Source organism: Pyrgilauda ruficollis, unplaced genomic scaffold (assembly GCF_017590135.1).
Source record: "Pyrgilauda ruficollis isolate IOZ18807 unplaced genomic scaffold, ASM1759013v1 scaffold57, whole genome shotgun sequence".
In the NCBI taxonomy this organism is placed as follows: domain Eukaryota; kingdom Metazoa; phylum Chordata; class Aves; order Passeriformes; family Passeridae; genus Pyrgilauda; species Pyrgilauda ruficollis.
Genome location: NW_024527377.1, coordinates 255,914 through 274,950, shown reverse-complemented (window position 1 = coordinate 274,950; position 19,037 = coordinate 255,914). Strand labels below are relative to the sequence as shown.

The 19,037-nt window shown below is 46.4% G+C and overlaps 1 protein-coding gene across 2 annotated transcripts in view; it reads left to right on the top strand.

Annotated features, from left to right (window-relative positions):
• The first annotated feature begins 738 nt into the window (after positions 1-738).
• PDLIM4 (PDZ and LIM domain 4) overlaps positions 739-19,037 on the top strand; it is a 47,915-nt gene continuing 29,616 nt past the window's right edge. For both annotated transcript variants that reach the window (XM_041482171.1, XM_041482170.1), the window contains exons 1-2: positions 739-867; positions 14,847-14,998. In XM_041482171.1, coding sequence (XP_041338105.1) covers positions 775-867; positions 14,847-14,998 — 245 coding nt within the window. In that variant the 5' untranslated portion in view covers positions 739-774. The remainder of the gene's footprint in view (positions 868-14,846; positions 14,999-19,037) is intronic.

Sequence of the window (19,037 nt, the reverse complement as noted above, 5' to 3'; positions counted from 1 at the left end):
GGGGCTCCAGGAGAGCTGGAGAGGGACTTGGAGCATGGAGAGACAGAACAAGGGGGAATGGCTTCAAGCCGACAGAGGGCAGGGGTAGATTGGATATTAGGAAGAAGTTCCTCCCTGTGAGGGTGCTGAGGCTCTGGCACAGGGAGCCCAGAGCAGCTGTGGCTGCCCCATCCCTGGGAGTGTCCAAGGCCAGGTTGGATGGGGCTTGGAGCAACCTGGGACAGTGGAAGGTGTCCCTGCCCACAGCGGGAGGTTGGACTGAGATGACATTTCAGGCTCATCCCAAACGAAACCACTCTGTGATTCTGTGATTATTTTCTTGGAAGTTTATCTTTTTCCCAGGCGATGACCATGAAAGATTCACAAACTGCTTTAAGCCAAATCTGATTATTTCCTTTAACTTTTTTCTCATTCGGGAGACTTATTATAATGAATAAAACAGTCACAACCAAACATTTACTGACCTATTGCATCATTTTCCTTGCACTGCAGGGGATGAAACTGCAGTGAGGGGAGCTTTGAGCACACCAAACACATTCTTTACCACCAGTAAAGTACTGCAACTTTACCACTGCGAGTAGTCGCTCCGAATCCCACTTATAAAAGGACCCAGGGGGAAATCCGTGCCGGAGCTCCCTCAGCCGGGCCGGGCCCGTGCCTCCTCCGCGGCCCGCCCTGAGGGCGGGGTGTGCGGGAGGCGGGATCGCTCCGTGCCGGCGCTCGGGAGCCGGAGCTGCCTCAGTCCGCGGGCAGGGAGCGCCCGCCGCCGCCGCTATGGCCCACTCGGTGGTCCTGCGTGGCCCTTCTCCCTGGGGCTTTCGTCTGGTGGGCGGTAAAGATTTCAGCGCCCCGCTGACCATCTCCAGGGTGAGCTGGGAGGGGTTCGGGAGCGGCCGCAGGTGATGGGCGGCGGGGCGGGTGGTACCCGGAGCGGCGGGCTCTGCCGGGCCCGGCGGGCAGCAGCGCTTCGGCTCTTTTCAACTCCAGTTTATTCTGTATGCACTCGAATAAGTGCTCCCCTCTGAGCTTTGCACTGTTTCAGCTGCTTTCTTCAGTGTTACAGCCTTCTCCATGCTTTATTTTTTTGGATGTTAATTCATAAGGATCTGCTTTCAAAGTTTTTAGTGTTCACAGGGTTTGGATTCGTGCCCTGGACTGAGTTCACAGGCTGTTGGGGTTTTTAAAGAAGACATGAGTTAAGTCAGCAAGAAGTTTCTCTATGCAGGCTGCAGTGTTCTGGGGTCTATGTGGGCTGGTAATAATTACCGTGTAAGTGTACTCACACTTGTGTTTGACCTCACAAATATGTATTCTGGAAAATTCTTTGCTAAGATGCCACAGACAGATTGAAATAGGCTTTGTGTGTAGATACATGTGAGAACAAACCATCCCCCAGGCAGGAGGGCTCGCGGCGAGGTGCTCTGATGGGCCGTGTGATGGATGAGGTGCTGGCTGTGAGCTGGGCACACTCCTTGGGACACTCGGTTTCCATGGCCCGGGAGAGGGCTGGGTGCCCTGAGCTGCTTCGCCTCCCCGGCGTGTCGGGCTCTGCAGCACCGCCGGGCTCCCCTGGGCAGCTGCTGCTCGATTTCTGGAACAAACACTGAGTGCATTTGAAAGGAGCTGTAACTTAAAAATTCTGTAACTTAAAAATACTGTTGTAATGCGCACAAGCTGTTTGCCGTCTTTTCAGTCATCTGCCAAAGCTGTGACAAAAAAGAGAAAACGTACCCTGAGTTTCGAAGAAGTAATTATGGAAGAGAGTGTGTTTTACGGGGTTTAGTTTGTCTTTGAGTGCAAGCATGTCTATTGCATGGCTTTGTTTCTGTTTTTACTTTGGCCTGTCCCTTTCCAAGTGCTCCAGTGAGGGCTGTTTTGGAGGAGAACAGGAGGAGGTGGATGGAGGAGAGGGAAGGTGGAGCTGGCTGTGCAGCACGCAGGGCGGGTGTCCATACAGCTGGAGGGCTGTGCTGTGACAGGGGCACTCGGCTTTGGGGGTTCAGCCTGAACCTCCTGGACATGGAGAGTTCTGTTTCTCCCTGGTAACGTGGGATGTATAAAAAAATCACCTCCTAGCAATTGTAGAAATGTTCTTGTTGTAGAAGTGAATATCTGAACTTAGTGGAGGGAGCCAGTTTTCCTGTTACTTTAAAAAAAACCAAACTGGTTTAATATTAAACAAGAAAAACCTAAGTCTGCTTCTGCCTAGATAGGTGGCTTGCCAAATTTCTTGTTTGATTCAGCAAACCTGGGAGGTGTGAGGAGGATGATTCTCCTCAGACCAGTCTTGCTGTGGATCACCAAGAGTTGTAATGCAAGAAGCAGATGTAGGGTGTTATTCCATCTGGCAGCCTTTTAAATTGGATCCTTTTTTAATTCTGTTCCCACTGAGGAGCGGGCTGATGCTCTGATGTGCTGTACTCTAACGGCTGCTCCTGGAGGGTGGGAAACAAATGACTAGGATGTAAATAGAGATGTAGAGTGGTCTGCTTTGGCTCTAGTCTCTAAACACAAGAAAAGACCTGACTTGCTTTGCAAATAGTACCTGAAAATGTTAAAGCTGGGGAAGAATTATCTTCTGCTACAGCTCCTGGCTGTGGGGATGCAGGAAGGGGCTGCTGGAGGGCTCCCTGGGCAGCCTGGGCTTTGCTTGGTCTGTGCAACCCTGCTGCTGTGCAGGGGACTGATCGTGGCTGTTGTGGTGCTATATTCCCTTTTATTCTGTAATTGTCCAGGAAATCTGTTCTTTCTGGCTTTAAATCTTGGCAAGGGGGCTGGGGGCTTCCCAACTCCAGGAATGAGAAGCCTCCCCCCGCTTTGCCCAGCCTGGCTCACAGCAGGAGACTCTTGCTAATTGTGGAGGCTTTTGGCCGACTTCTGCTTCCCTTCAAAGTGCCTTTCTTCTTTAATTTCAGTTTCATTTGTTTTATACTCGAATGCCATTAAATTGCAAACATCTTTGGAAAAGCAGAAGTTCTGCCGGGAGGCAGGACCACACTCTGGGATTCCCACATCCAGCTGTGGGCCCAAGATGCCAACATGTTCTGGGTGTGCTGGGCTGCCTGGGGGGTGTGGGATTGCTGTGTCCCACTGCTTGGCCCAAAGGGGGCTGAGGATCAACGTGTCACAAGGTGTTTGGGCTGTACAGCTCTGCAGGCATCCTACCTGGACTGGTTATGTTGGGAAATCAGGTTGCAGGTTGGGATTTTAGGCATCCAAGGCCACCCACATTCAGCTCTGGGTGCTGGAGGCTGGAAATACTGAAAGGAGCTGCCAGGGTGAGCTGAGGAAGAGGCAGAGTGGTGCAGGGCAGGGAGGTGTCAGGCAGGGGACAAAGCTGAAGGTGGTCCACAAAAGTGTCTTCTGATAATATTGTCAAGAGATAAATGACATTATATGGATTTGGTAGCATGGAACGTGACAATGACCCTGTCCTGCTTTGGGATGGAACTTGCCTCGCTCACAAAGGTTTACTTTGGCCTTTAGCCCCTGTGAGGTGGCTGTGGCTGTGCAGGTGCTGATGGTATTCAGTCTGTCTCTTGCAGCTGTCTCAAATAGGCTCATGACATTAAGCAATGGTCTTTTTGTCTTGAAAACAGGTCACTTCCCTCCGTGATTTGATAAGTCTTAAGTGACAAGGGGTAAGGATCTGATTGCTCTGCTGAGCAGCTGATGCTGAACTCTGCCCTGGAGAGGCCAGGGCTCCAGGTGGGATGTTGAGTTCCTTGGTATTAAGATAAATGTAAATCCAAAAGGGCATGCTTAGGGCATCTCTCATACAGTCCCACAAAAAGTTAGGTGTGCTATAGCTACCGTTTTATCCTGTTTCTTCTTGTATATTCAGCAGGACCCATATTATCAAGGCTGGAGTTTGCTGGGCTGGTTTGAGGGCATGCAGCCCTGGAGGGTGATACTGGTGTGTTGTCAGCACAGGGCTCAGTTTGTTTTATACCCACTGTTACAGTGAGCTAACACCAGGTGTAGGACATGACATCATTAATGGTTACTCCTCCTAATGATATTTATGGGGGTAGAAATGATCCAAAAGATCTGCTTTGAGTTGACCTTAATGACTTGATAGAAAGTGGTTTTAAGATTTAATTAAATTTCTGGTAGCTGCTTTTCCTTGGTTGAGCAGGCTAATGCTGGGTGCTGTGTTTGCTCTCTGTGGGAAAGGGGGCTCCCTGTGGCTCTGACTCCAGTGACAACATTCCCTTTGACCAGCAGCCATGGCTCAGGAGCAGCAATGGAATAACTCACTTGGCTGTTCTCAGTGTTGTGCTTGTAACCACATCAGTGAGTGCTGTGGTTCTGTGTGGGATCACAGTTGATCTACCCCTTGCCTGGGATTAAAAGATAATCAGTCATTAGCGTAACTAGAGGAGCTGAATGCATTTAATCATTTGAACTTGCTTGTCCTGCTCCTGGAGCAGCTGATGTCATCATCTGCCCAGTTCTGCCAGTGTTAATCCATGCACTTGCTGTTTTTGTAATCATAGATAAATTACTTAGCTAAACAGATAATTGACAAATGGACCAATTCCAGTCATTTTTAAATGAGATTTTAATACAATTTTTCCTTTATCTGTTGGCTTCAACATTAGTTTACCCGCTGGTCTCTAGTGGAGCAGCAAAAATGCAGGTTTCAGCTTTGGCTTGGAACTGTAACACAAGAAGGATGAGAAATAATTGGTCTGCAATCCATTATCCAGGTATTGTTTGAGTTAAGGTTGACTTTTAAAGTTAAGCAGCTTTCACATTTGAGCAGAGACGTGTCCTGTTAAAGGTTAGGATACTCGAGAAAGAATTCTGCTGAGGAAGGAATTCCAGTAAAAGTGATTTTGTTGACTCTGTCAGGGCAGCCAGCAAATGCCCAAGTCTGTGCTGTGATCCTGTGTGAATGCAGAGAGAGCCCTCTCCATGCTGTAATTCCTGGGGAGGCCTGGGAGGTTTGTTCTTGTGTGGGTGGGATGGCTGAGCAGAAGGGGCTCCCCAGAGCTAGGGCTGGGAGTAACAGGTTTGGTTACCCCAGGAACTCCACATGTCTTGCTGTAGAAGGCAAGGATCAGAGACGGCAGCAAAAGGAACAGGAATTTTGTCTCTGTTTGAGATGTTAGGAGGATTTAAATTTCCATAAGGTGGGGTTTTTGTTTCATATAGTTCTTATGTATTTGATAGTTTATTAGATGGAAATTTTGCACTCTCTGTTCAGAGTTTCCAAATGGACTGAAGAAGCCTCTCTGTGTTGCTGAATCCCAAAGCTGTGGCCCCACCTGATTTCTGCTGACTTTTGGTGGTTTGCTGCCTGTGTAGAGCTGAGTGATGAAAGCTGTCCCTCGGTTGGTTGCATAGTGAAGTTGTTACAGTATTTCAAGTGGGATGATTATTTGAAGTGGAAGGAAATACTTTTACTAGTCAGTTTTTGTTTTTCTCATCATTCCTATAAACTCAGGGCTGAGAGGTCTGGGTGTTTAAGTGTGAAAGCTGTGCTGGTACAGAACAGTTAATCTGAGCTACAGATAAGAACTAACAGAAATATGTCACAAATAGATTTGCTGCTGAAGTGTTTCTATCGCTGAGGCTTTAATAACTGAAAGAGAAGAATAAATGCTTGTGCTGGTTCAGGAGACAGTAATGGTGGAACATACTGGAATGAAAACCTAATACTAATTACCGTAATTAAGCACCCTGATAATCCCGAGTGGGAAAGCAGGTGGAAAGAATGATTCATGTAGATCCATTTAGGCAGGGTCTGACCTTGGGCCAAGTTAACAAAATAAACCCAGAACAGCCATAAAAACACACCAGGTCTCTGCCAGGCTGGACAAAGCAGCGTAGGTTCAGTGTCCCTGCGTATTTGGGATTAGGGATTTGTGGGTTTGGGGTTGTTTTTTTCCTTCCCCCTTATTTTTGTTTTAAATGGTGGTGATGTCAGTTTTCCTTGAAGATTGAAAGATTGCCTGCTGGGACAGGTATTCAAAATTATTTTGTAGAGGTGTTCACTTAAATCCCACTTGATAAAGTGGGTTAAGGAGAATAGCTAGATAACAGGCTTACTAGAACAGCCGTGTTGGTGCAAGAAGCATACAGGGGGAATGATGTGCAATTATTCTTTTTATTCTAAACTTTTTTTGCTGTGTAACACAACAGATGGTTATAATCCTGGTCCTCCTGAAATTGGGTAAGTCCTTTAATTTTAATACGAATATGTCATTAATGCAGAATTAATGTAGACCAATGCAATTTAATTTCATTTTTGATAGCTTGGGGATGAAATACATGTCACAGGAAATCCTAGAAGGAACAATATAGTATTTCTAACTGAATTTGTTTTCCAGTTTCTGAACTCTCAAAATGCCTTGACTTGTGGTTCTCAGATACCCAAACACTTAGTAAAAACATTTTTATTTTTTAAGTCATCTGTAACCACAGGTTTTAAAGTGTGAAAGAAAACAGTAGCTCTCTCAAGATCTAGCAGTGTTGATAGAAAAGGTTAAAACAAACAAGTTCACAGAAAAATACTCTGCTTGATTTGTTATCAGTGCCAGATGTGTGCCAGAGCAAAGCCCGTATCTCACCGAGCTTGTTCGTGTAGTGGGTTTGTACACAGCCCCTAACACCCCACTTGCCCCAGGCCCTGGTAGATAAGGTTGTGTTTGGCTTCTCCTTCACAATTTACACAAAAACTTCAAGCAAACGCAGGTTTCACTATGTTACTTGAGCAACGGCAAAGATGTCAAGCCAGTGTGGCTTTTGAGGAACTTGTACAGCCAGGAGGAGCACAAAACAAAACTTGCTTTCTCTCCACAGAGAGCACAGCTGTATTTAAAAAAAATAAAAAGTGCTGTTCAAGAGAATTTCAGCCAATGAGTTTTCCAAACACCATAAAGATACCTCACAGCCACACTCAATCCTTCTTGACAACCAGAGCAACTTGCATTCACACCCATTAAGCCTTAAGCAGTTTTACATATTGTGTGGATTGATAGCAGATTATGTGGCAAGGACATTTTACAGCCCAAGCTTCAGAAAACAAAATATACCAGAATAAAGATTATTTGAAGTCCTTATTCTTAATTATTAGATATGGGCAGTGCACAGCTAAAAGAGAAGCTGTCTTGAGCAGTTGACTCCAGGACTGGTTGATGACATAGGAGATTGTCAGAGGAGAGGTTTGCAGGATGCTGACACTGCTCTGAATGCTGTTGTTTACCATAAGCAACAAAACACTTCAGAAATCTTTACCATGTGTAAAGGTTCTGGTCCAAAAGACTGAACCCTGCAAAATACTTGACATTCACAATTAAAGCAGCTGTGTGGCAAAAGCACAAATCCCTGCACTCTGTGATTAACACCTGAGTGTGCTGCAAGAATGCAACTTCAGGTATGCTCACCAACTGGATTAAACTTATGTTGAAATTTTTTTCCTCTTTGGAGATCACTCTGTGTACATTTTCCTTTTGATAGGAAGGAAAGTGTCAGCCTGCCTTCCTGGCCAAGAGGCAGATGGTTTGGAAGGCAGACTCTAAGCAGTTCCTCCATGTCTTCTGCACAGCACTTAGGGTTTGCTCCTGAGAAGGGTTTGAGAAGCCCTGTTGCTTGTTGAGGGGTGTCTGAGGGGGAAGACTTCACTGGAGAGCTGGCTCCTTAACCCCTGAAGGAGATGAAGTGATTCTGGCCATAAACACTTTGTGTGATGCTGCTCAGTCTGGTCTGCAGTGGTGCCATACCTGAGAGGCTGCAATGGTGCTCCAGGTGCACCCACACCAAGGGCTCACTGCTGTCCCCAGGGCAGCTGTCCCTCCCTGGCCTTGTTTCCTAGCAAGACAAAGTAAACATAGAGCAGATTTAAGTGTAGTAGCAGCTGTGTTGCTGAATGGGGCTGTTCTGTGCAGTACAGCAGCACAGACGCTTTAGCTTGCCTTTGGAGGAGGCAGTAAGGGGCTCCTGGTGGCCGTGACCATGGAGGGTGCTGCCAGAGCTGTGTGCCCTTGGGCTGAGCAAGAGAGCTGTTCACAAGATACACCAGATGATCCTTGTGGATCCCTTCCTTGTTTTTCTCAGTCCGTGTTTTGAGATCTGCACATGGGTTAGTGGCAGGTTGCTCTAAAACACGTCCAATGTCATTGATTCTCAGCCTCTTCTTTGTATAGACACCTCATACTTTGGGCTGGGTTAGGATCTACTCTATGAAACTGTTTCTAAATTTGGATTTGGATCCATTAGTACTTGGATTCAAAAGGATTTTTGAGTATCTTGCCTTTTATAATACTTGTACTCTGATTCTTTCCCTTCTATTGTTTTAAGCTCGTTTTCTTCAGTAGTTAAATTAATTCAGATTCCATGAACAGTGTTCTTCATGTACTGGGCTGTGAGCTTATCTAAATAATGTCTTGATACATCAGACTTTATATAAGCAACTAGAAAAATGCAAATGAATTGGCAAGGAATTCAAGGCAGGACGCTTTGAAAAGCTGAAGAGAATCCCTGGAAAGAATGTTTAAAGGGTTTAAGGAATTTATTTTCATTAGTTAATTATTTGACTCTTGGTTCTTCTTGTTTTAAAAGATGTAGCTGTGTAAGATCATTCCCTACCCCATAGCATGGAACAGACAGGCTTTGTTTAAAAGCTGAGAATTTTGTCACACTATCTTTAAAGTCTCTCAAAGACTTGAATCGGCTCCTTTTGATCACAGTTGCAGAACAGAAAATTCCCCCGGCCTTGCCTACAACAAACTACCACTGATTTAAAAGAAGAGTGGTGTGGTCTATGTAGGCTTGTTTGGGATTGCACCTTTTAACCCTTTAAATCCTGGCTTTGTTCGCTAATGGGGTGCATTAGAGTACACTTTTAACAAAAAGTGAAGATGTGGCAGAGATAAAGCTGCCTTCATTATGGGAGATGGGAATGGCCTGAATAGGCACCTTTTGTTGATTTGGATAAAAAAAATCTGTGTGAATAAAGACTAACCTAATCTTTCCCATGGCTGTGCTGAGGTCTTGCAGGCAGTGAGGAGCTGCATCCCTCATCCCTCAATCCTGACACAGGTGACCTTAGATGCGTGCAGGTTTCTGAGGAAAAGAGTAGAACTAAAAAGGGATTAAGTTAATATTACAAATTAACCTTTTACTAAACTATTGATTGTTTCAGCTTGTGGTGTTTGCCCAATTCTAAAGTTGGCTTGAGCAAAGCTGTTTCCAAGTAGAGCCATCCTTGTGGTGGGCAGGGCTCCCATCCCTGAGGGCAGGGGATGCAGGCAGGGGGATTTCACCCTGGTTTGAATGCTCTCCCAGCCCTGGCTCCCTTCTGTGGCCAGGCTCCAGGGAAGACAGTAGAACACTGTGTTTCAAGAGCAAACTTCTCTTGGTGTAAATAATCTTGCTTACTAAATTAGACTGCACAGCTCCAACACCAACCAATTTAGGTTAAGCACAAGGCAGTTGCCCCAATGTACTTTATTTTAATGGCCTGCCATTGTCAGATGCCAGCACTCAGTAAATCCTAGTGATGCTCCAGTGGCCAGATAAGAGAGCTGCTGCTGGCTTTGGGACTGTCCCAGTCTGTTTCACAGCATTCAGAGTATGCACTTAGTGGGGGAAGGGGGCTGCTGGAGGGTAATTGCCTTAGAGGAGAGTGGAGAGGTGGATGATAATCCTGGAAAAAGCAGTGGGGAATATGATTGAAAAAAATTATTTTTAAAAAATTGGTTGTGTTTATTGAGATAGAGTTCCCTGGTGGATGATTTGGCAAAAGGCATGGTATGGAGGTGATGCTTGCAGTGCTGTCACTGAACCTTCTGTGGTGACTGTAGAGGCAGAGGACAGTGATAGTAGGGCTGTCCACTGGCAGCTCTTTCTTTAAATTTGTCTTTTTCTTACTGGAACAATAGAGGGGGTTGAGACAGACACCAATATTGGACCTCTGGTATTTTTTGAAGCACAATGCTATATGGAGGACATAGAAAGATGTCACAAATGAGACTTATCCTGAGGGGATTAGGAAGAATAATATTCTTATTAGAAAAGGGGGGAAAGTACATTCTGGCTCCCTAGAGGAACAAATCCCTGCAGGACGCACCCTCCACAGGCATGCTGTGTGGGGAAGGGCTGCTCTCTGGGATCTGGAGAGCCTGGAGCTGCTTACCTGGGGCACGTGCTCTGCTCCACAGTATCATTGCTGGACAAGTGGTTTGTTTCTTTAGTCTTCTCTGTTTGTAAGCTTTCTGAAGCATCTTCATGTTTTGACAGAGAGAAGCGAGGAAGCAGCTGCTTGTTTTTGTGGAGGGGTTAAGCTCAGAGGATTGTTCTTTATTTAATTTTGGGAGAGCAGTAAAGCTGGCAGGCGTGCACACCGCGTTCTCAGAGCGGCGGCCGTGCTGTGCGTGCACGGCTGCCTTGGGCAGAGAGCACAGCAGAGCTTCTATGGGCATAAAAGGAGCTGTGAAAACACAAGTGCCAGGGACCTCCCCAGCACATGAACTGGTTCTGCACATATTTCATGCTTGGTTCCTTCCTGCTGAAAATGTAGCAGTGCTTAGGTGGTGGGTAGCACTGGGATCTGCCTAGCCGTCTCACGAAGAGCTCACTCCAGCCCTGCCATGTCCCTGATGACAGATCCATTCCATTGGACCCATCCCTCTGAGTTGCTTTGATTCACTCACAGAAAACTTGGGGGAATTTGCCTTAAGTTGAAGTAAGAAAGATTTAGATTAGATATGAGGAAGAAATTATTTCTGCGAGCATGGTGAGGCATTGGCATAGGTTCCCCAGAGCTGTGGCTGTTCCATCCCTGGAAGTGTTCAAGACCAGGTGGGATGCGGTTTGGAGCAGCATGGTCTAGTGGAAGGTGTCCCTGCCCATGGCAAGGTGTTGGAGCAAGATGACCTTTAGAGTCCTTCCAACCCAAACCATTCTGTGATTCTATGAAACATTCAGCTCTTCTGGATTGCATCCCAGGCTGTGCCTCAGAACCTGCTGAGCACCAGGGATGGCACACAGGAAGAGGCTGGGTGGTACTCCTGGAGCAGGAAGATACGGAGAGATGGTCCTCTGCCCTTTCTGCAGGTCTGGTTTGTCTGTGTTGGGCAACTTCACTCCAAGTCTCCATTAGCTGGCTTTGGATTTATGTTGTTGGGAACATACTTTTGCATGCAGGACAGCAGCAACCCAGAGTGTGAGTTAGCTGATGGCTGGGAGTTCACCTCAGTGCTTCGTGAAGTTATGTCTTTGGGAGCTCAGAGCTTCCACAGGAGGCAGGATTCTTGTCTGATTGAAAAATAAAAACTTTTAGGGGAATTGCAATGCAAATACTTATGTTTCTTTAAGCCCATGGTGTTTGCTGTGGTTTTGGGGGTTTTGCAGGGGCCTTTGGGAGCTACATAGCCTCACAGGGAGCAAGACCCCCTGAGCTGCTGATGGTATGAGTGCTTAGACCACCCCATCGACCCACAGAATTCCCCACCTGGAACACCAACACGTGGTGGGGCCCTGCTGCCCTGGGGCTTAGCAGGGTGTGAGGGATAGGGCTGGCTCCTTGCTGGTGTGTAACTGCCCTGCCTGTTACAGTAAAGGACACCAGCAGCCCAAATCCTGGCAGGCAGCTAGCCCGGCAAGGTGAGGCGTGGCACTCAGGGTGCAGCAGGTGCCAGGGCACATAACCCACGTTGGGCCCTGGTGCATGAGCTGGGACTTGGCTTTAGGGCACTCTCTGCTGCCTGTGGTGGCTACATAGCTCACACCCCCTGAGTGATGTATCCATCGGTCTGGGCTTGGTCTGTGCTCATTCAGCATTGATTTTTGAAATGGTGTGTTTTTGCCACAGATGGAGAACTTCAAAACCAAATAAAATCTTGCCAGTTTTTCTTAATCCTCTCCTGTTATCAAACACCACCTCCTTTGGAGGCCCCTTTCGAGACCACAAGGCTGCAGTGACTTGGTGCAGGTTTTCTTTGCATTGTTTTTAACTTCATAACCTGTCTGATTACTCTCAGATTCATGTGTGCTTCCTTCAAGTCACACACACTGTGGTTCTGGCTCAGGGCAGACCTGAGGGCTCTCTGGAGAGAGGCACAAGTGAGTGCCTCTGATACAAGCTCCATCCCAACACCTCTGTGACTGCCAGGCTCCAGTGCCATACAATCACAAAATGCTTCATGGGAAAGGATTTTTAGGCCCATCAAGTGCAGCTGTTAACCCAGCACTGCTGAGGTCACCACTAAGCCATGTCCAAAGCAGGTAGAACTCTTGCACTAGGATTCAGGCACAGCACTGACCCATAACCAGACTCGTCGGGCTTCCTGTGGAGTGTTTGGTATCAATGGCTTTGCACAGCTGTGGGTTAGGAGAACTTGGTCTACAGTGTTTTAAATATTATTCACTAAAATACAAACTTTGGGCCTGACAGACATTACAATAATGATTCCCAAGCTGTGAGACACCGATGCTGTATCTCAAATGAATTCTTGGAGTGCAGCTCCATTTCAAGCCCTCGGCCATCTCCACAGCTAGCATAAAATGCTAATATGAAAATACTGCCAAAATAATTTGAAATAAAGCAGAAGCTTAAATAGGAAACAGCTAGGAGTCCCATTTGTGAACAACTTATTCTTCAAGGAAGCTACAACGTAGTTAAGATCAGTACACGGGGAAAAAATCCATCAGACATCTAGACAGCACTGAATAGACAAGAAGAAAATACAGCTGTCCTGGGTCAAGCTGAAGGTCTGTTAGTCTAAAAGCCTGCTGGCAGCCAGGGCTGTGGGATGGATATTGAGGGAAGCAGATAACAGCAGGCAAGAGCATGGAGGTGCTTCCTTGGAGTTGCTGTTTGAGCTTTAGGTTGACTTTCTGATGAGTCTGGCAGCTTCTGTGGCTGTAAAAGGACCCTAATGCCCTGTGAATGGATACAGGGGTCAAAAAACCACTAACAATGCCAGAGGAAAAATAATCCTGTCCTGGCTTGAAATGTCCTGTGCCAGAGCTAATGTGTGTGGAACTGAAAGCCATCTCCTGTTGTTTGCTCTGCACTGAGTCACGGGGCAGCCCCTGAGCTGTTGGTCTGGGCGGGTTTGTTAGAGCCAAACAGCCCAGCTGAAACTATTGAAGGGCAAACTGCAAATACTGATTTACTCTGACAATGCAACAAAAGCTGTAACTTAGGCTGCCAGTTCTACTTAACTGTCAGAAGTGGTTTGGAGCTCCTCAAACACCTTCAGGTTCGTGTTTCAGTGGTGCCAGTAGCTGTGGTCCTGCAGGGAGCAGTGCAGCAGGCACTGGGACTGTCTGCTTCTCACCAGGGAGAGCTCTAGTGCAATCCACAGGGGCTGTTGTGGTGAGACTAAATCCTCTTTGAATTCCCTGCAAAAATAAAACAAATTGTCCCTGGAAGTGTTGAAAGCCAGGTTGGATGGGGCTTGGAGCAACCTGGGTAGAATGTGCTACTGTGTTGGAACAAGGTGATCATTAAGGTGATCTTTAATCCTACAAGCCATTGTAGGATTGTATGAAATCAAGATGAAAGCTGGGAGGTGCATGTGCATGCCCCCTTTCTGAAAAACCACCTATTTCATGATGGCCTGTGGTAGGGGGGCTTCTGGGCATGGGGGAACTGTCTCACTGTCTGAAAAACTACACCTGGTGTGCCTGGTTGCTGTCACGCACCGCTGTAAGCCAAGGGGAGGTGGTGGGGAGAGCGGTGCTCCTGTTGTCTGGATTTCTCAAGCAGGGTAGGGCAGAGACCCACCACCTAAGACAGGGAATTCCATCTGTGTAAATCGAGAGTAAACAGAACCAAAGCACCAGCTTGCTTTAATGCAGTGACACATGAATAACCAAAAGTCAGGCTTGCCGTAACTTCTCGGTTGATAAAATGTGTTTGGTTAGCAGATTCTGTGAATAGACTGAAGAGGAAATTAGAGGGAAAACACATAGCATAGGGTTTAACCAGACACGTTTACCTGTTCTGAATACGCCTTGTGTCATTCTGTATTACTGTAAAAATTAAAACCACATTTAGGGTGATGTAAATGAAATGGTAATTTCTCAAGAACCTCTTTTATGGGCTATAGGATTGCTTGTGTTGCTGACCACAAACTGTACCTGGACCTGTCATTAGTTCCTCAGGAAAGAAGTTAGAAGTTTTATAAGGTTCTGGCTCTCTGACAAAACCAGAAGGAAAGAATTGTGGAGGCTTAAAGAGCTATGTGATATTTATAGAATAAAATCATGGAATCGTTTAGGATGGAAATGATCATAAAGATCCTCAGTTCCAGCTGTTACCTCACCACTGCCAAGGCTACCAATAAACCTTGTTCCCAAGTGCCATATCTGCTAAATCCCTCTGGGGTTGGTGACCACGCAGGGCTAGAAAGAGACAAGTCATTTGGATGTCAGTCCAGAAGAAGTGAAGGCAAATGTGACCTCTCCCCCAGTCAGGGGGGTGGTGGTTAACCAGAGGAGGGTTTCATGTGCTGCTTAGGGACTGACTCTTGCAGCATCATGAAAGGTCTGCAAACCTAAGGAGTCTGAAGCATCTCCCTGGAAAGAGTGTATTACATTTATTTCAAGCAAGAGACAAATGTGAAGATGGGACCTGGTCACACAGTGGCTGGAGTTGACTGAAATTCCTTATTTCAAATAATGTTGTTGTAGGTGATGGCCCTTGGAGACCTGGGGCTTGCCTGAGAGCTCTGACATCCAGCCTCGGGTGGGTGACATTGGTGTAGAGAAAATACATCATCTCCAGAAATAACTGTTCCCTTTACCTGCATCTTATACCAAGAAACTGGACTTCTTTTTAAAAAAACCCAGCATTCTTTTAACTAACCTTTTTTTTCTTTTTTTCCCAGATTAACCCTGGCAGTAAAGCAGCCATGGCAGACTTGTGCCCAGGAGATGTTATTCTGGCAATTAATGGAGAGAGCACGGACAACATGACACATCTAGAAGCTCAAAACAAGATCAAAGCATGTGTGGATCAGCTGCTGCTCTCTGTGAACAGGTTGGTTCTCTCTGATGTGCTCCTGTCTCAGTTTTGCTCAGAGGACTTTTGGCTGGCCCTGGAGCAGATGTGCTCTCAGGCTGGGTTCTTGGAGCATCCCCATGGTCTGGGTAATTGTCCTGTGTTTTCAAAGACAGTAAAACAAAATGATTTTTAATGATTCACTGGTAGAAAAAGTGGGTTCAGTTCATTTTTACATGTGAATTATCATTTGTACCTTGTAAGGCTTGTCCAGGCTGTGGCCTGAGTTGAGTCTTTGTGGTTGTGTCAGCTCAAGCAAGAGTAGCATGGGAATCAAAATGTCCTTTGGACAAACCTTTCCACTTCATTGACATCCACCCATCATTTTAAGCATCTGTTCAATAAAAAAAAAAAAAAAATTGGAGATCCTGCCAAATTCACTTTTTAGGGTATTTCAAAGCAAAATGGAGGCATGAGTTTGGTATTGGGGTTTATTTTTTGTTTAGTTTTTTTTTTTTTTTTTTTTTTTTTTAGTTGGGGTGTGTTTTGTGTGTGTGTTGTGGCTTTTTTGTTTATTTGTGGGGTGGTTTTGTTTGGTTTCATTTTCTTGGTCTTTTTTTGGTTTCTATTGGAATTAATTTTATAGCAAAATCACAAATTACCCAAGCAAAATGAGCGCTCCTTATAAGGTTCACAAATGGCTAATACTATCTGGCATAAGTTTAAATAAGTGAATATAGTTTTCCACTTCAGATTAAAGAGGCATTTCCTGATATAAAGAGCTATCATTTACTGTTTATACTTTTCTTGGAAAACCATGTAGTTCTTACTGGATGCCTGGGCAGTGGGGAAGGAGCACTGCCATAAATGGAGCAAACCCTCAGTGGTTCCTCATGGTTCCTCAGACAGGCATCTCTGAGCTGCCTGGCTAAAGCCAAGTCCCCTGAACTCATCCCATGGTGTACAGATGATGTGGCTTTGGTATTACAAAAGAAAGAAAAGGAAAGCAAGCAAAACCCCTTCACACAGGTGGGATTTCCCATAGCCAAGGAGTGCAGTTGTTCTGCTTTCCATCTGGAGCAGTTTTAGGGAGACTAGGTGATTTTCTACCCCCAAGAGGACCTGTGCACAGGGTAGGATCAGGGTTCTCTTCCTGACTGCCTGCAGGCTACTGGAGCTCTCCTTGAAAAAGGTGAAAATCCATAGTGGCAGGAGGTTTTGGTGAGCCACCAGCTGCTGGGGTGGTCTGGTAGCAGAGCAGCTTCACTGGGAGTTAGAACCACGTTCTGCTGAAAGCACCTTTCACCTGCAGCATGGCAGTGATTATTCTCATGGATAAGGGTTTCTGCTGTGTGAATTGATGGACTGAATTCCCACCTTTACACTTCATTTTAGCCCCTGATATCAACTGGTGGTTTTTTTGGCTCAGACTGGACCCTTAAATATCTCTGTGCAGGTGCATCTCCTCTCCTAAGTGGTGGTTCCTGCACAGGGCAGAGGTTGCGGTCACAGTGGTCTCACAGCAGTGTTGGTATGTGCCTTGCTGGGGCTAGGGGGGATCTGGCTGCTTGGTTTCCCTTTCCATGGTCATTCATGACCTCAGGGTGATCTGGAAGGTGCTGTGTGGAGGGTCTGTGGCTTCAGGTTGTTTTTTCCCAACTGTACCTAGCAAGGTGTGGATATTTTTAGCAGTGAGACCTTGTGGTGTGTCCAGAGGAGGTGAATTTTCTAACAGATGTTGCTGGTGGTGGCCCACAGCCTTTCTGTGGTGCAGGGTTTGTAGGTGGCATATTTGGTCTTTGCCAAGCAGTAGGATTGCAATGGTTTTGTCAGGCCTTAAAGTCTTCATAAACACAGATTTTAAAGACTTTTGTATCTCATAGGCAAAAATAAATGCTCAGGGCTCTGCAAGGCAGGAGCAGATGGTGAAGTGAGGAGCTGTTCAGCTTGGGGTGACTCCCCTTGGAGGTAACACTGTTTAGTGGCTTCTCCAAGGGCAGAACTCACCTTGGCTGTGCCCAGAGATGTCTGTGAGGGTGGCATTTCTCTTGACAGGAAAAACTGAGTATTTGGGTTTTTTCTGCAGTAGGGACAGCAGCTCCAGTGATGAGCTATTAGGTCTATTTTTAGTTTGGCCCAAAGTGGGTGCACAGTGACTTAGTTCTTGGATTTCTGTCCTGTCTGCCAAGTGACCTGTTGGATCCTGTTGCCCAGCTGTTAGTCATTGCTGGAAGCACATCTGGCATTCCCTCCTAGGTGTGAGTGGATCCCTCCTCCAAGATTTGCCTCCTAGAACATAGGGTGACCTGGTCCTGCTCAGAGAGCCGTGTCCTGGGGCAATAATGAGGGGTTTTGTTGGTTTGTGTGCATGTCCAGGCACTGCTGTTTGTCACAGCTCTGCATCAACACCCTGGACCCTGCTCTGAGGCTGAGCTTCAAGAAAGCCCTGCCTGTGGTGGTGTGGATTAGTATCTTTTCCTTTGGCAGAGGTTGCTGTTCAAGCAACATCTTTTCTGTACACTGCCTTTTGCAAGCCAACACAAAAGATTTCTTTTTAAATGTGTTTTTCTGAAATACATTTGAAATAAGAAGTCTGTTTGTTGCATGTCTTTAGTGAGGAACTGTTTTATCAAAGCAGGCTTCCTCCAGCCAGGCAGGAGTGTGAAGGGGAGGAAAGGAAGCTGTGCAGTGTGCAGTGTTTCCATCCCCATGGTGCCCTCTGGACTGCTTCATTCTGTGCCCTTTCTCCATCAACCCTTGACATTATGTGTTACTGAGCTAGAGAACAAGACGGGTTTTGTTTTCAGACTCTGGTCAGTAAATGCCCTTGGACTAGGAAGTTCAGTAGGAAAGTCAGAATGTGGGGAAAACAAGAAGTGGGAGTTACTGAGTGGCCTGACCAAGACCAAGTATCATGCATCAAATAAAGGCAGCCATAAAATTGGGTTGGAGCTGTGTTTTGTTGAAATCACTTGAAAGTACCTTGGGTGTGGGATGGGAGACCTCATGGCATCTCCGTTCCTGCTGACACAGACTGCCAGGAAACCCTTGGCAGCACTGTCCAGACCTGCCCAGCTGTGCCAGAGGGCCAGGGCGAGCCCCACTGCTTCTTCTGAACCTTTTGTCATCTGCCAGAGAGGATGAAGGCTTGTGCTGCAGCTTTCCTGAAGAAACTGGCCCTGTGCCCACATTGGGAAAACTGCTGGCAAGGGGATGTCACAGGTTTTTAAGCATGTTGGGCTTCATGGCTCTCCTGTGCCCCTGGAGCCCACAGTCATTGTTGGTATCTGTGAAGCTGCCCCTGCTCTCAGGCTGGACTAGAAGATATTTCCTTTTTTTTTTTTTTAATCTCTTTGTCCTTTATCAAGGACAAATCTCTTGGGGGGGTTTTACTTCCTTCTTCATACCCTCCATTTTCTACCTCCTTTCTTGGCCAGACCCCTGACCTCCCTGAAGTTAGTGGGTGTTTTGTCCCTGGATTTTTTGGATCCTGCTTTTCCCCAACATGTGCAAGTCTGTCTTTGGACGGTGAAAGGCAAAGCAGCACAGTGGCCTTACTGTTCTGAAACAAAGTGATTGAAAATCCTCATTGGTTTACAAAAGGAGTTGATTTATGTAACTGATGCCTATGTGGGCACTGATGTAAGATGTGAGGAATTACTTGGTGTGGGCACTCCTGGAACAAGGGCTGGATGTTCAGGCTGTGGTTAATGGCTCTGGAATGGGAGGCCAGGAGTTCTCATGGTCTCAGTGAGGCTGTGGGGAAGGCAGTGATGGTGCTGATTAAGATTCAGTGGGATGGTTCAGGCTGCTCTGGTGATAAACTAGGCAGCTGTTCCATCATCATCTTCCCAGCTGTTGAATCTCAAGCCAAGGTAGCACAGGACGTACTTTGCCTGCCTTAGTGCAGGAGGGGTCAGGCCAGTTACGTGGCAGCTGGTTGGAGAAAGATCCGGGGTGTTGAGCAGCCCCATGAACTATTACTCACAAACACCTGGTATAAAACTTGTTCTTTTTATTCACTGTGAAGTTGCTTCCAAGTTACACAACAAATTCCTTAAGAGGCAAGAAGTGTGTT